Genomic DNA, 18,379 nt, shown 5'->3' on the forward strand with positions numbered 1-18,379 from the left:
TGAATGTGAATGAGGCAAGGAGTGTGTGCCAAGACCGAGTTGTTTGGCTGTCCGTCCTCTCTGCCTACCCCTGCGGGGAAACGGCGTGATGGTTAGTTAGTTAGTTTTTGCAGTCATATTGAAGTTTGACGAGATTGCTTTTCTTATGTTTATGTAAATAATACGTAGCCATTGGATGAAATCATTCGGATAAGTACCAATAACTTATTGTTATTTTTGTTTAGCACTTTCATTAATTCAATCTCGCAATTGCTTTTACAAACTTCTGTGCGAGTATGATCTTGTCGACTTTTGCCGTATTTGGAATCAGTGTTTGTACTAAAAAAAAACCCAGCCATTAATGTTGATGTGGCTTCTTGCACAATGCTATGGACAAATACGTATGACTGCTTTCTGAGTACCGCACAGTACAAAATATTTTATAATATATAATTAAATCTCGGACAATTCAGATTCGTACTAACCTCGAGGGCAACCTGAATTACGAATAGAGTTCAGTACAAATGCTATCTACTAACTACACAGCTATTCAGCTATGGGCAGTATTAAATCGCTTTACGCATTGTCAGACTAACTACGGATATGCACTCCGACCTATAAAATAATATTACATCATTGACATTAGATGAGACATGAAGCGAAAAAATATGTTCCGCTTTTTTAGCTCACACTCTCCCAACGCTCTTAACTAAAACGACCGATTTCGGTCTACACGCACCGCTTATCGCGTTCTAATAGTGGAACAAGTTTCGACGAGATATTAGTATGCAGTTGTGCCCCTATTTGTAGCCCTATGTAATACATACTTACATATTTAATATACACAGGTGTATCAACACGTGCTCGAAAAACTGTAACCAGTAATTTCTGGGCATATTTGGAGTAAATTAATTAACAAATATTGTATAGTGAAATTTTTGATCTATGTGATTGTAATGTATTGCATTGCACTACCCCTGCATACATCCTGGAATAAACTCTTATTATTATTATTTGTCTGTTTGTGTGGAATGTATTGCATTGCACTACCCCTGCATAATTTCTGGAATAAACTCTTATTATTATTATTTGTCTGTTATTTTAAAATATGGAATGTATTGCATTGCACCACCCTTGCATACATTCTGGAATAAACTTTTATCGTTATTATTTGTCTGTTTGTGTGGAATGTATTGCATAGCACTACCCCTGCATACATTCTGGAATAAAATATTATTATTAGTCTGTTTGAGTGGAATGTATTGCATTGCACTACTCCTGCATACATCCTGGAATAAACTCTTATTATTATTATTTATCTGTTTGAGTGGAATGTATTGAATTACACTACCCCTGCATACATTATGGAATAAACTCTTATTATTATTATTTGTCTGTTTGAGTGGAAAGTATTGCATTACACTACCCCTGCATACATTCTGGAATAAACTCTTATTATGATTATTTGTTTGTTTGTGTGGAATTTATTGCATTGCACTACCCCTGCATACATTATGGAATAATCTCTTATTATTATTATTTGTCTGTTTGAGTGAAATGTATTGCATTACACTACCCCTGCATACATTCTGGAATAAACTCTTATCTTTATTATTATTATAGTCACTGGTCAATGAGTCAAGAAACCGTCCAACCCCCAACCCCGACCAATACCTACGTAGGTACTATCAAAAAATCTTTTTGATACTATACACATTTTTAATGATAATCTAATAAGCTCAGGCATCACTGATCAAAGCTTGTCGGATACGTCATGACGCACCCTGTATAAGTGTGGGTATTCTGTATTTACGACCTCAGTGAAAACAAAAGTCCATGATCTCCAAATTGCCCTACATACTTGTATTAGCGGTAGGTACCTACAATGATATCGATCAGCAAAAGAAAGTTTTATACCCTGGGCTTCCTATGTCTGCGCAACTCGTAATTTTGAAGCCATATAATTTAGGCGAAAGGCCCTAGAGAAACTTCTAAAATAGTCGCAAATGTAGCCCCATTTCACAGGAAGTAAAACAAGCTCACGGATTTTTTTCAAAAAATCTAGCTTTGTCAGAAAAGATGTTTTCCGACTCGAGACTATCTTGCCAGATTACATTTAGAATTAGGATGAAATATTTTATGATTTTTTGTGAACGGATCAAATTGGATGCTTCTTGATTGCTGCATTTATAGCAGTGGGAGCATTGAAAACGAATACATACGTAAACAAATCAAAGTAACAGATGATAAAAATGATAGGCACTTTGTTCAAAATTTACAATTACAGGTACCTACTCCTACCTAGACTGAGACTGAGGTGTCTAAAGTAACTGGACGGGTTTACCAAATGTAAGTAATGACCTGGAACCATATAATTATGTTATTAGTAACTGGCCGAGTATACCAAATGGAAATAATGACATGAAACCATATTAGGCAGTTGGTTAGTAACTGGCCGAGTATACGAAATAGAAATAATGGTATGGAATCATATTAGGCAGTTGTTAGTAACTGGCCGGGTATAACAAATAGAAATAATGGTATGGAACCATATTAGGGAGTGGTTAGTAACTGGCTGGGTATACCAAATGGAAATAATGGCATGAAACCATAGTATTAGGCAGTTGTTAATAAACCAATGATATGAACATTGAGAGGTGTTAATTAATATAGAAGTAAGGACGGCAATCGGCAATACGAAACGTTGACTAAAGAAGGAGGTAACACAACACGGCATAATACCCCAAAAATCAGGGCGGCGAGAGTAAAATGTTGGGGCCTTGGGAGGTGATCAATATAATCAATACTATTCCGATGATTTGTATATTTGTGTCGCGTCGTTTTAATGAAAAATAATCTCAAGGAAGATAGGTATTATCAGCGCCTTGGCAATTGCGCCCACGCAGGGCCGTTCCTAACGATAATCTCAAGGGCGATATTTTGGGACTGTTAGCTGTTTGGTATTATCAGCGCCTTGACAATTGCGCCCGCGTAGGGCCGGTCCTAACGATAACCTCAAGGGCGATATGTTGGGACTGTTAGCTGTTTGGTATTATCAGCGCCTTGGCAATTGCGCCCGCGTAGGGCCGGTCCTAACGATAACCTCAAGGGCGATATGTTGGGACTGTTAGCTGTTTGGTATTATCAGCGCCTTGGCAATCGCGCCCGCGTAGGGCCGGTCCTAACGATAACCTCAAGGGCGATATGTTGGGACTGTTAGCAATTAGGTATTATCAGCGCCTTGGCAATTGTTCCCGCACAGGGCCGCGCCGGTCCTAACGATAATCTCAAGGGCGATATGTTGGGACTGTTAGCTGTTAGGTATTATATGAGCCTTGCCAATTGCGCCCGCACAGGGCCGGTCCTAACGATAATCTCAAGGGCGATATGTTGGGACTGTTTTCAATTAGGTATTATCAGCACCTTGGCAATTGCACCAGCATAGGGCCGGCCCTGACGATAATTCTTTTGGCCGTTAAAAACTCAAATCATATCACATTTTGATGCTGTTTCAACTTATGTATCTCTGTGGTATATTTAATTTCACTTTTATGGGCGTCATATACCTAATTTCGTAGCGTGGAATTTATGATTTTTCTGGCCAAAAGATGTATTTTATTTTGTAATTTGTGGATTTGTGTTTTTTGCTCTTGTAGTGTAGGTGTGTTGGCTTTTGTTTTTTCAGGTTTATTACATTGACCTTTCGATTGCTTTCTAACGGTAAATAAACAACGAATAGAAACGACTGTTAGAATTTAAAAAAAAAATATGTTGGCAGATACTCTTTTCAATTTTTAAAAATAATTTTCAAAATGTTATCCTGTTTACGTACCTACCTGCGAATTGACGTAAGTCGCGTAACTCGGACCGTCCCCGTAGTAAGATTAAATAAAAGCAGAAAATCTGTTTGTATATCCCACTAAAAGCTCTGTGAAAGTGAGTCCTGGCGTCATGAAATTTACTCAGCTTATTATTTCTGGATTCTCCAAGTCAGCGCAACTATTTAAGGTGGCTATGTAATTTCCAGAGCAATGGAGCTCTAAAATAATAATTTATCTTTAAAAAATGTCGGTATGTAATTAGAAAACGCCCACTCTACCTAGATACTGGACAAAAAGACGTTAAATAAATTATAGAAATGATAATAATAAAGTTGTTTAAATTGTTTTTTTTATTGCAGATCATTAAAATAATATTGCAAAACTGAAATAGCCCGCTGCCATAACCTCGTCATAAACTCTTTCTATGAATATATTACAATATTATATAGGTATTTTCACTTTTGACTAGGAGATGCTAATCTACATTATTATGGGCTATAAAATAGTGCAAAATCAAAGTACCTACCTATTTTAATTCATGTATCGGCAAAACACTAAAACACGGCAAATAAGGAAAAATGTGAAAAAATAGAAGCCCGGTTACGCCGGGTACAAAATTACTAGTAAAAATGTGATCATTTTTTAGGAAATACAGAAGTAAAACCAATGAAAATGACACGATCGTGCCCTTGTCTCGATTTGTGTTTATATTTGTCATGTCTTATGGCTCGGTTATGCCGAAACCGGTTGGCATGATGTTACGAAAGAAAGCGATATGTACACAAAGTAAGCTAGGTACATTGTTTTATTTAATAATATTATAGTAGTATTGTGTTTTAAAACAATGGATTTTAAGTAATCGATGATATATTTAAACAATTTAAAACTTTTCCACTTATTCATCTTCAGACTGGACCAGCCTGAAGATGAATAAGATAGGCCATAATAGGATGACACCGGTAACGGTAAAAAAAATAAATGGAAAAAAGTATAAATTGTTTTAATACATTAATTTAATGAAATTTCACCACGAATTGTCGCATCGAAAATAGAAATGTCAAGACAACCGGGTCATGAATAACATGGTCAAGTCACTAGTTATAAGTTCAAACTTAGTTGTAAGTCACTAGTTTAAAGTCTCAGTACTTAGTTGCTAGCTAAAGTCTTGGTTGTAATTCAATACCTAGTGATAAATCTTAGCTCCTAGTTATTAGTTATAGGTTAAATAAATTAAGTTGTAAAGCGCCCTTGGAGGGATTTTCCCGCGGAAACAGTGCCATATAATAATCCAATCATTCTTATTAGGAAAAAGTGACTTATTTCCAAAAAGCAATTAGTTTTTACCTGGCATAGGTGTGATGTACACTATTGCGGAGACCACGAGAGCCAGACCGACGATGACCGCCAACCTCTGCAGAGCGGCCTTCTTGAAGTCCATCTTCTTCTTCACCACATTGTTATTCTTCTCACAAACCTCACTCTCCGCACTTTTCATAGTTATGTTGATTTTAATTCAACAAACAAACTATTATCAGCTCACAACGCACAAACACACGAAAACTATTTTTAATTTATATAATCATAATAATTAAATCACGAGTACCTACAACTTAATTAAAACACGAAACAATTGCTCATATTTCTTCGCATTTAGAAGTAACGATATGCTATTATTATTTTAATTATTCAATGATCAGGTTACTTGTTGTTTGTGAGGTTATTATTTCCATTTGTCACAACAACGTGGTGTTGCTTGTTAGTTGTTGTTTGTTGCAGTAGTTGTCGTGAGTTGTACGAAGAGGCGTCCCGACCACCTTCTGCAACGACCAGCTGACAACTGACAACTTCATTTTATTGCCAACAACTCCGCGATTTTACGAACATTTACCTGAAATCGCGGCAAACAACGGCGCAGGGATCACCAACTGTCTCCATCTGCAAAGTTCGATTGGTGAAAGGCAAAACAAAGGCATATCGCTAGTAACTACGTCGTCACCTCTCTCTCTTTCTTACAAACAATCCATTTAAATGAAAGAGAGTACCTACATTATGGCTATAATGCCGAATCTGATCAATCTAACTAGGTACCCACCGTAATTAATTATTTTCGTTTGTTTTGAAATAAAACGAAAATGATTGTCTTTTGAACATTTCAATGAAAAATACAACCCCGATTTGTAAATAATAATATAATTAGGGGCGGTTACTTAGCTGAGTGACCAGTCAGTGGAAGAATTTTCGTTTGTAAGGGTAAAAGTCATCGAAGAAAAAACCCTTTCAAATTATTTTAATTATTATTATTGTAGAAAGCAATCACTTTGTGGTTTGACATATTTAATAAAATAAAATACTTTTTTGTTTTAAAACCACGATATTTATTAATTTAAGAACCGACCGGTTTCGCTTTACTTAAGCATCATCAGGGTACAAATTAATACTGTATTAATTTGTACCCTGATGATGCTTAAGTAAAGCGAAACCGGTCGGTTCTTAAATTAATAAATATCGTGGTTTTAAAACAAAAAAGTATTTTATTTTATTTTTTTTAATTATATTTTTCAATATAATACCATTCATTGAATAAAATTTATTTTTTCTTTCATATTATCTGCTTTGAAAATAAATTTCTGAAAACTTTATTATTAAAACTTTATTTCCTATGTTTCTCTCTTTTTTACACGGGCGTTGCTGTCAAAAAGGTAGTAACACGAAATATTTCATTTAAAAAAAAAAAATATATATATATATGTATATATATATATATATATATATATTTTTTTTTTTTTAAATGAAATATTTCGTGTTACTACCTTTTTATATATATATATATATATATATATATATATATATATATATATGTCTTTGTATGTTGTACCTATTTATTGCATCTTGTTTATTAAGAAAGAAAATTATGGGAAGACTTATTTTCCATTCCCCAGAGTCATACATTTGAATTACACTTTTATCTGCGTCCATCCGATCTGCTTGTCTAAATCATCTAGGCATGCCTCCCTTTCTTAATCTTGCTCATTTTCAGAACTCCTCATCCATTTTTCACACATACGATCGATCACTGATTTCCCCAGCGATCTCATTTCCACAGCTTCTCTAATCATTCCTTTTCTAGTTGTATGCCTTTGCCATGTCAAATTCAAGGTTGATATCTGACTCCGTTCAAACTTCCATTACAACTTTTAAAATATTAAGAAATTATTCATAATTCGGTTGATTATTTTATTCGTCAGCGGACTGGAGTTTGCGAGCCCTGGTCTGTGCTACCCAGCGGGCATCAGGTAAATTCACGGAGGTGGGTAAACCTGATTTTTACTCAATTTGCAAAATAACTTGGTTATGGATTCTGTTTGGAATACAATTAGATTTTTGTTTGCCTCTACTAAAAAACAACTTTCCATCAAGAGTAGGTAGGTACTGGAGTTGCTCACAGTATATACTTACCTGCGTTCGAAAAGCAAGTCATGTACGTTCTCCAAATACCAGTTTTAAATTTCGAACGGAACTTGTTGTTTGTAGGGTATAAAAACGGTAGGTAGGTACGTACATACTTAATATTTCGGAAGATGGTAAATGAATATTCTATGGATGTAGAAAAGGAAGTTTGTTTAGGTAGGTACACCGATTCCAGTATTAAATCACACCTTTTTTAGCCCAGTCTTGGCAATGTTGAAACGAAGTATTATTTCAATCATTTGGGCGGTGAACGGAAGTTTTACCATTCTTTGTCACGAAATCTCTTGGATTTTTATGAAATGGAAATCTAAAAGGCATCAAACATAGTTCACCATATCATATAACAAATAACCAACACCCCTGTCATAGTTCACCCCAAGTAACTACGTTTGGTGAATTAGCAGGGGTGCCCGGGTTCATCGGGTGTGGTGTGTTCAGGATGAGCTTGCCCACCAGCTGCGTGGCGTGAGAGCCTGGTTTGGGGAGACCCTTTGACTTCTCAAACTGGTCTCTCTTGACCAATCGCCTTGGGCCGCAGGAGGGATAGATCATGCGTCCGTCACTCCTGGACACACTGATCCCTAGATTCCTACCTACCCCTCCTACCCTTTTCCTTCCCGGAACTTCCTATCCTTTCCTTCCTCAAAAAAACCCTCCACACAGCATCCCCAAAAATTAAAAAAAAAAACTGCAAATACATTTTTCCACTTCCATTTCCACTTTTTCGGACTTATTTCGGTAAATATACAGAAAAATGGGATATGCTTAGTAGGCACATTTTATTTTAAATCACTTGCTGTGGCTCAGCCTGTCTATGCAGATAGAAAAACAATAGCGCGTGTTGCTTTTACGTCCAACAGATGCCGCTTTTAAAAAAACATGTTTTTCCGACAAATGGCGCAGTTTTAAGAAAAAGCATGTTTTACCTGTCACAGGTGACATCTATACAGGGTGTCCGGAAACTCGTAGTACAAGCGGGAAACTGGTGAATCTACATCACATTTGGAGTCGATTTTGTAGTATATTTTTTTTTTATTTGAGCTTTCGTTATCGAGTAAATCGAGTTTGAAGTTGATTTTTTTTTTTTTTTTTTTTAATCAAATTCTTACAAATTATTACTGAAGATCAAAGTACCCAACTAATTAAAACTATTTGAAAGCAAAACAAATGAAGAAACTCGGATTTGAAGCATTATTTTGAAATCACCCTTCATTTAACCCGGTGTCATCATAAAATATTTCTGCTCTGCAGGGTTAAAACATCTGTTATTCAACCCTAAACACCAGAAAAAACTTTAACCCTAAAATAGCCAAAAAATATTTTTTTTGGTTTTTTTTTTTTTTTTTAAATGCTCAAATCAAAAAACTTTATGTTTTTTTGGGTTCCCCATGTGGTGTAGATTCTCTAGTTTCCCGCTTGTACTACTAGTTTCCGGACACCGTGTATAGTCTTAATATATACAAATCACGTGTCACTGTGTTCGTACACGTTAATCTCCGAAACCGCCCAATTTCAATAAATTTTTGAATGTGTATGGTTGGTTTCATCTTAAAATATAGGAATTTTTTCGATATTTAATAGGTGGCGCTGTTATTCCAAAAATACATACAACCACAAATTTTAACTTCTCTACATAGAAGGCGGTTTGTGGCAGGACAACGTCTTATATTATAAAATGCATTCCAAATGGTTGAGTAAAATTATAACAGGTTTCTAATCTTAATATATAAAACTTCAGCCTGCGTTTGTTTGTGCTCGCAAAACTCGAAAAGTATTCGACCGATATCGCTGAAAATTTCAAAGCTTGTTGTTATTAGTGCCAGGAATTTTTAGAGATGTTTAAATGGTAGAAGAAGAAGAGTTGGGGACGCTCGAGTAATACTGAACGCAATATCTCTGATATACGGAGTTGAATTAAATTCGATGTAATGTAGTTTTTTAACAGTAACATTGTGGTATACAGTAGTGAATGGTGGAAGAAGTCAGAGGCGCTCTAGAAAGAGAAGCAATATCGAAGCATTGCGGGAATTGACTAGTATATGTATATCAAAACACACGAGTATTCGAATGCACCTTTTTGTCAAAATTTCAGAGCAATCGGCCAAAAACTTTCGGAGAATTTGAACAAACGAACATTTTTTTATTTAAATGGAAGATTAGATAACGACGAAAAACAAGTATTTCAGTTACGACTATTAATACGACGCAAGAGTCCCAAATCCCAACCGCTCACAATCGCCTGAAGCCTGCGGGACTATAGCATCCCAATAGTACTGGGCGGTGAAGGATATTGTATAATACATATCTAAAATATGTATTATTCATATGTTAGAATATTAAATATATAGATCCCATCGAGGATATCATTACCTCTCGTTGTAACATTAAAAAGGGGTACACAGGTTTCTATTTTTATAATTTTGTGATTACCTACTATTTAATTTTAATTTCATTTAAAAATACGTCAAATTGTCTTTTCCTAACTAAACTCAAAACTTTCACTCATAACGATGGCCGCCAAGTGCACAATCGATTAACCAACTATTTTAAATAATATTACAATTCATTATTTTCCATTTCTGGAAACTGAAATACTTAGTAATGTAAATATTCTTTTAATTTTTATATTTTATATAAAGCTTTTAATAGGAGTAGATTATGAAATCGACTTAATCACTACAAGAAACAACGATTTACGTCGGGATAGATGATGCATTAAGTACAATCAATGTTTATTCAAAATTTACCTTATAAAACGTCGTTTTACCGCCATTTTGGACTTTTTGTGTGGAGTGATAATTGTTAGAGTTTTGTTTCAATCAAAATATGAATATATTACTTAATTAACCCAAAATAAGAACCTAATAACCTATTTCGTGGACGTAAATAGTTGTTTCTTGTAATAATTGTTGAAACAAAGTGTAATTTCCATAATCTGTGCCTTAAAGTGCAGCGATCAGGGAAATAATTACCCTGAGAAAGGAAGGTGCATATTAATGTCCCAATTTTCTGTATATTTACCCTTATTTTTCGGAAGAACATATTGATATCATCATAAATAACATATAATGAGATTGTTGTTATTTATTCTATGATTTATACATTTAGACTCACCCCCACGTGCGCTTCAAAGCGACGGTACTAGCGGTTTCAGACGTTTCAATTTTAGTTGATCAACCCGACACTTGAAAGCACATTGGCAAGTGTGAACTTTAATTCAACAAATTGATTAAGTTTTTAAATAAAAATCTTGTCGTTCAAAGAAATTTGACCTACTAAAATCGAAATTTCTGAACCCGCTTTACTACGCGCCACTCCAGGCCGCGCAGAACAATCTCACAATGGACTGCGTTGTAAGCCATTTCCTTAATTTCTTTTTAGAGTGGCGCGAGGTAATAGCCGCTATCATCGAAATGTCATATATATATTTTGCTAGATCAGTATAATATAACCTGAAGCTACTAGGTACATACTGATTTAATTTTTGACGACATAAAAATAAGTACCTACTGATAGAAATAAATGTAATAATTACCATCTACCTATAGCTTAATCTTTGGAATTTGTTGATAACAATATCTATGGTTGACAGTGTTGACAAATTATTGTTTGACGTTTATTCGGCTCTTTCGCTTAAATTAAAAATGAATATCACAAGGTTTAATCTAAACGAACAGTTTGACGAGATAGAAAAAAATCTACAGACTTGCTCATTCATAGCTGTCGATGCCGAATTTAGTGGACTTCTATCCACGAATAACAAAAACAGGTGAATATTTTTTAAGGTTATTTTTTTTCATCGGCTAGATAACGATGATGTATTAATAATATAATCATTATTTAGAAATCGGTAATTTTTGGATAGGGCCTGACACGCTTATTACGAATATTTTTTAGAAAAAAACTTTATATTCGCCTTAATTACTATAAAAGAAAACTTTTTGCATTTCGGGCGGTGGAAAATTATGAATTTAAATTTTCAATTGCGTTAACCAAAATTCACTTCGCGAATCGATGCGGCGGCAATCAGCTGCCATTAGGTACGTCACTGTTATGTTGGTATCCCTGATACATTGCGTAGATACGACTATGGCTAACTTCGTGGAAGACAAATGGATTTGTATCACAAACCATGTTACACAAACCTAGCGTAGCCGGTAAACTAGTTGAAAACTGGGATGTTTTTCTTGCCTTGACGCGAGCAGGCGTTATTAAGGGGCACTTTCCTTTGTATCACAAACCATGTTACACAAACCTAGGTATCCCACGAAGATAGCAACGGTCGTATTTAGCTCTTGTTAATGCATCAGTGATACCAACATAACAGTGCGTTCCTAATGTCGCCACATCGATTCGCGGAGTGAATTTTGGTTTTACGCAATTGAAAATCAAAATGCATAATTTTCCGCCGCCCGAAATGCAAAAAGTTTTCTTTTATTGTAATTAAGGCGAATATAAAGTTTTTTTCTAAAAAATATTCGTAATAAGCGTGTCAGGCCCTATCCAAAATTTACCTAGAAATCATTTGGTTAAGCTGTTATTCTTCAAAATAATTTATCTTAAGCCATGCCCTTAAACTAAGTTATTTACGTAATGAGTTTGGCGGTGTCATCTCTTGATTATCGTTAGATTACAAACAATCGGTGTCTGTAATCTTCTATTTTACGGTGAAACTCTATGCTGGCATGTCTTGGGTTCCACCACACTTGGGTTCCAGTAGATAAAACCAGGGAACTACATCATCCCCGAAAGGAATTGAGTTTGCTAGGAGGAAAGATATTCAATATTTTTTTTACATAATACTTTTAAATTTTCAGTTTGTTTGACTCTACGGCGCAACGCTACGCCAAGCTCCGCAATGGCGTGAAAGGGGTTGTTTTTACACAAGTGGGGATATCGACTTTCCACTACAATCGGGATAAGAATGCCTATGTGTCCACCACTTATAACTTCTCCCTCTGCCCTTCGTCTGTTGGGAATATCAAACAGATATGCACCTTCCAATCCTCGGCCCTCGATTTCCTCACAACTCACAAATTTGATTTTAATAAGGTGAGTGTTTTTATTAAGCCCTTTTGTTTATTTTTCATTCTAAAAAACCTAAATGACAAAAGGTTCCTTGGTAAATAAACAGAAAAGTGAACACGGTTAATAATAAACGTGAATAAAAGTGAACACATTTTTTTTTTAAAACACTTTGTATGAGTTAGATAAAAATGAGGAACAACTATTTCAGTTTACAGAAATTGAAAAAAAAACATTTTTATAGATTAAAATCAGTTGTTCACTTGGCGGCCATTGATATTATTTATGTAAAAGTTTTAAGGTTATTTTTTTCTTTTCTTATTTAAACCAAATACGAATCTAAGAACCTAAAATAGATTTTAGTCAGGGTTTAATTAAAAAATAAACAATTAAAACTTTTTTAATGTTATTATGACAAAACGTGAAAGGTTGTTCTACCCGTTCGGTCGATTGATGCTTAAGGCCGGGAAGGATAGTTCTTCCTTTTGCGCCGGCCTCATTTCAATGGCAGAAAAGACGGAATTATTCAATGATTTGACATGAATATTAAATGCTATATACATGAATATTATCGAATCGTAATGCAAATCTTTTTTAAAATTTATTTTCGTGCCTTTCATTTACATCGGTATTTCAACAAAAGGATAGTATATTATTTTTTGGTGAAATAATTTAATTCCTGGAATGAGGGTTTTTATGACGGTGAAACCCGATTTGAATCTCTTTCTCCGTTCCTCACCCACTCAACTCCTATGTGGACCTTTATCTTTGCCCGGACTCAGCATAGCGCCAGCGCAAAAAATACCCGGCTGGAATGTGTTAACATTTTTTATTATTTTCCTTTTTCGGTTACTAAAAAAGTTGTTGGTCATTGTTATCTAATTGATACAAAGTGTTTTTAAAATGTGTTCCTATGAATCATGTCCCACTTTTTTTGTAAATTTACCAGTCCTCAGCGGGGAATTGGGTTTCGGGTATGACCTGATACGGAGTTAGGGCACTCGATGCTCTAGGACATTTTTTCCATTCACGAAGCTAGTGGGTCGTGAGCGACCCGGGTCATGTGATATGATCGATCGACCCAGTCCTAATACATATATATAAATGTGATTTATTTCATACAATATTAGTGTTTCTTATCTATATTTATTGAATTTTTATCTGTCGTAACAAATTATTATAATAAATTTTTTTTTACTTAATTTAATCTTTTTTTTATCTGAAATTTTATTTTAGCCAGAAATTTTTCGTTATGTGGTTATTGGAAATAATAAAAAAATATATTTCTTATCGCCACTTGTCCATGATACATGCATATTTTAAACCTAACATTTTTATGTGTACTAGTGGCGGCTCTTCTTAGGTCATTTGGCATGACCACCCAAAAATATGCTGCAATAGTATTAATATTAAAAGAGGATTTAACAATCTACGTGATTATTAATTTAGTTTTAATATTCGTGCAGATTTGTATGTTTTTCGATTCGTTCCAGTGCCATCTAGCGTCCAAATGAGAAGATATTGTATGTACCTACCGTGGGTTACTTTAAATTTTGTCCCAAAACCATCTCCTTTCCTTCTCTTTGCTATACAGACGAAGGAGGTAAACACTATCATGTCTGACGTACGCTTAGTATCATACAAAAATAATTTTTTTGGGGTTTTCAGACTTGACCGTGGTGAGATAGAGATATCTACGATCTAGGATTATTACGGTACTAGGAGATGTCAAAAATGTCGGTCAAAAGTTTTTTGTGTGATAAACAATAGCCTTCTTGAACTTGAATATTAGTTTGCGAAATTATGTTTCTCATTGTTGACGTAATTTGCTTGAAATAATTTAAAATGTCAAATTCTGTGGATATTGTATTGAAATAAATCGCAAACAATTCATTGAATCATGACAAACGTATTCAAATAAAGTAACAATTAGTTTATGTTACAAGAGAGAAAATAAAGAGGTTAAAAACGAAAAGTTATAATTTTTGTCAGTGGTTTTGTGGGTGCAATAAAATGAATGTATAGGTACTTTTGCTTTCATTGTTTACTTTTTAAATTTATTTAAAAACAATGGACTGAGGTTGGAATTAGTGACTTAAAAACTTTTAATAAGAAAAGATCTTTCAAAAGAAAAACAAATTTAATTAGTTATATGTATAAATAATCTTAAATTGAACAATATTGTACTACAAGCTTCAGAATATGTGAGTACTGGCAAATTAATTACATACATTGGCGTTTTTATATTAATAACTACGCATTAGCAATATGTATTATCATTTTTTTGATTGACCTTCCACTTCTGAACTCCTAGAGCCCCCTCTGAAGTATATTTCCTGAATAAAGAAAACGATTTTGTATTTGCAGATAATGTACGAAGGCATCCCGTACCTCAACAAGTTTGAGGAGTGCATGCTGCGGCGGGACCTGAAAACCGGAGACCTGGAGCTGTTGCTAGACCTGGAGCACAGCGAATTACTTCTCTCCTGCAATACTCAACTTTCCCAGTGAGCAAACATTTCATGTTTCACTACTTGTTAAAAATATTTTTTTCTTATGGAATATTTAAAAAATATGTAATTAAAAAAAAAAAAAAATCTTTTTTCTAAAAGTGCTGGTAAATGACAAGATAAATTGCCTATTATTGCCTATTGCCGAAAAATTGTTTTGCACATCAATACTACCATGGTATGTAAAAGCACAGTGTCTGCCTTGCGACTCCACCAGTTACCACGGCAGAATAGTTTTCCAGGGCAAAGTGTTGGCTGTCAATATTGTCGTGTCCTGTAAAAATTGCTGAAATATATAAGACAAATTCACAACACAAGAAGTCGATATTCTGCAATAAAACCACCAAACCTGTATAAAATTTAATTTAATTGTCAATTTATTTATCAATATTACATTCGAAATTATGACAGTTTTGATAGCGAGTAGGTAAGTGGCAAACAAGATGCTTACATGTAACAGAGCGAGAAGGAAACAGATTTGGCCTGGCAAATATTGTCGTCATATTGGTAGCCGAGCGAATTCACCGTCAATAAAGAGCAATTCGTCGACAAGAATAGGCAATACACAACAATCTTGACTGACAATACGGAAATCTTAATGGAAATACATTGCCCGCAAGAAATTGACACAATAAATTGGCTTGTTTTATTTTGTTAAATAAATATCCAGATAGTTAAGTGCATACTTAGGTACCTATTTTTAAAGATTTCAGCTTAATTAGTTTTGAATGGCAGTTGGAGCTTTTGATTTTTACATCTCATATATATTATTATTTATCTGTGTGTACTCTGATAAATTTGAGCATTAGTATTATCTAATACATATTTTAAGTAAATATTTAGTTCTCATCTAGAGCCAAAGGCTGAATTTCGAATAAAATAATATTTATGCACACATACTTTGATAAAGTTTTGAAATAAAAATAAATAATTTGGAATAGGCACATCTCTGTATTCAAAACATGAAATTATACCTACTTTGCAACCATAACGTAAAAGTAAAAAGACACGTTTGATATAATTATACCTACATTGCAACCATATTGTAAAAGTAAAAAGACCATGTTTGATATAATAATTATGGTGACCGGATAAATCATCAAAATGATAATTCATCACATCTTTAAAAAGTTATATAAAGTCATGGAAAGTAATGAAACAAAAACTTTATTAACTGGGTTATGTAGGTTAGGTTAAAAAAAAAAAATTTCATCGTTTTTAATGACTTTATATCACTTTTTAAAAGTGTGTTGAATAGTCACTGTGTTGAGTTAGCATGGAACCAATAATTATACCTACATTGCAACCATAATGTAAAACTAAAAATACCACATTTGATATAATTATACCTACTTTGCAACCATAATGTAAAAGTAAAAATACCACGTTTGATATAATTATACCTACTTTGCAACCATAATGTAAAAGTAAAAAGACCATGTTTGATATAATTATACCTACTTTGCAACCATAATGTAAAAGTAAAAAGACCATGTTTGATATAATTATTATACCTACTTTACAACCATAATGTAAAACTAAAAAGACCATGTTTGATATAATTATTATACCTACTTTGCAACCATAATGTAAAACTAAAAAGACCATGTCGTCCCATAGCTTACAACACCGCTCAAGTCGAAAATTGGCGGTTTTCACATTTTAATGCCGATAGATAGAGCTGCTCATTGCGCGTCTAACCATTGGTCACATGATATAGATTTCAGTCAATTAGAAGCCTTCATTCAAAAAGTAGTAACAGCGCGCAAGTCGGTTAGCCTCTCAACACCGCACAAGTCGTTAGTCTGTCATACATTTCTCGTAAGAGTACTTCGCGCTCCGTGATTATTATATTTTTATGTGAGTTTTATCGCTGAAAGGTCTTTGCAAGATGTTTTAATAGAAGATTAAGAGGTAAGCTATATAATACAGTAATGTTTATTGATTATCACATAATATTCATATAGAAAGAAATCATTATTGAATATCTTCGTTTACTTAAGCGGTGTTTACTAACCAGCTTTTTTAACTTGAGCGGTGTTTCAAAATGTATTTTATTTCTTTGAGGAAGCTCAATAATTGAAATACACTATGGATGGAGAAGAAATTGATTCATGGAGTTCAGGTGATGATGGTGTTTTGCAAGAAATCTAAACTCAGATCATGTGATAACATAACGAACAAAAGCGGCAATATATATTTGAAAATTTCTGGAAGAACATGAACTGGGAGCAGCAAAGATCATTTATAACTTCTCATGTTAATAAAGTACCAAAGAAAATTACAAAAAATCCAGAAATCATCCAAAAGAACTGATAGTCGAACTTACGTTTTCAAGATTGATAATGTACGTCACCAAGTCTGTAAAAAAATGTTCTTGGCCACTCTTGGCATTAAAGATTCGTTTATAAGATATTGGCTGACAAAAACAGACTGTGCCATGCCTCCAGATTTGTCTACTTCAACCAGTAACCGCAGAAATCCAGAGAAAATTGAAGACCACAAATATGTTGAAAAGTTTTTAGCAGGTCTTCCAAATATGCCGTCGCATTACTGTCGTGCTAAAACATCACGAGAATACTTAGAACCAATTTTCTCGAACATGACACAGCTCTACCACACATATCAAGAGAATTGTGAGTTAGAGGGTAGAGAATGCCTTGGTCGTAAATTATTCGACAAATTATTTTTGAAACTCAATCTGAGCCTATTCTACCCGAAGAAAGATCAATGTAACGATTGTTGCAGTCATAAAACTGGAAAAATTACGGATGAAGAATACGCAGAACATGTTTTGAAGAAAGATCGAGCCAGGAGAGAGAAAGATACTGACAAAGATATTGCACAGTCCGGAGCTTGTCATGTATTCACACAGGATGTTGAATCGGTAAAATTGGCTCCGTATCTTCAAGCTAATGCAATTTATTATAAAACTAAATTATGCATCCATAATTTTACATTATACAATTTAGCAACTAAAGAAGTAATGTGTTATTGGTTCGATGAGTCAAATAGCACACTTGAAGCCTTTGTTTTTGCTTCATGCTTAGTAGACTATCTAGAGAAAGTTTTGAGCCAGAAATTATTGCCTGTGATTTTATATTCCGATGGCTTTTGTGCTCAAAATCGCTATGTTACCTTAAGCAATGCTTTATTACGTTTAGCGATTGAAAAAAAAATATTGTAATTACTCAAAAGTACCTGGTAAAAGGCCATACCAACATGGAATGTGATTCCGTACACAGTGCAATAGAGTGTAAATTAAAAGGTAAAGAAATTTACCTTCCACAACAATACATGGCTATTACTAAAACCGCTAGGAGTGATCCTATGACTTACGAAGCTCGTTATTTGGACTATACCTTTTTTACCGACTTTTCGAAAGAATTAATTTATAAATATATACGGCCTTGTAAAAAAGCAGGTGACCCAGTCGTCACAGATGTACGTATGCTAGAATACAGACCAAATAGCACAATTTGGTAAAAAAATGGTTTTGATGACGAGCTTCAGCCGTTACCACATCGTCCCACGCCAATTAACAGCATTAAACAAATAAATCACCTGCAGAAATTG

At 34.2% G+C, this 18,379-nt stretch overlaps 2 protein-coding genes across 3 annotated transcripts in view; one reads left to right on the forward strand and one right to left on the reverse strand.

The window, feature by feature from the left end:
* Positions 1-5,462, reverse strand: part of LOC149421366 (multicopper oxidase 3-like) — a 70,451-nt gene extending 64,989 nt beyond the window's left edge. For both annotated transcript variants that reach the window (XM_089634719.1, XM_089634718.1), the window contains exon 1: positions 5,145-5,462. In XM_089634719.1, coding sequence (XP_089490845.1) covers positions 5,145-5,295 — 151 coding nt within the window. In that variant the 5' untranslated portion in view covers positions 5,296-5,462. The remainder of the gene's footprint in view (positions 1-5,144) is intronic.
* Positions 5,463-10,880: 5,418 nt separating this feature from the next.
* The window catches only part of LOC149421367 (pre-piRNA 3'-exonuclease trimmer-like), a 34,688-nt gene continuing 27,189 nt past the window's right edge, over positions 10,881-18,379 (forward strand). Inside the window, exons 1-3 of the mRNA XM_089634356.1 lie at positions 10,881-11,037; positions 12,086-12,320; positions 14,661-14,800. Of these exons, the coding sequence (XP_089490482.1) occupies positions 10,913-11,037; positions 12,086-12,320; positions 14,661-14,800 (500 nt within the window). The 5' untranslated portion in view covers positions 10,881-10,912. The remainder of the gene's footprint in view (positions 11,038-12,085; positions 12,321-14,660; positions 14,801-18,379) is intronic.

The sequence above is a fragment of the Hesperophylax consimilis genome, chromosome 8 (assembly GCF_061612785.1).
Source record: "Hesperophylax consimilis isolate HC1 chromosome 8, BYU_Hcon_1.0, whole genome shotgun sequence".
NCBI classification, from domain to species: Eukaryota; Metazoa; Arthropoda; class Insecta; order Trichoptera; family Limnephilidae; genus Hesperophylax; species Hesperophylax consimilis.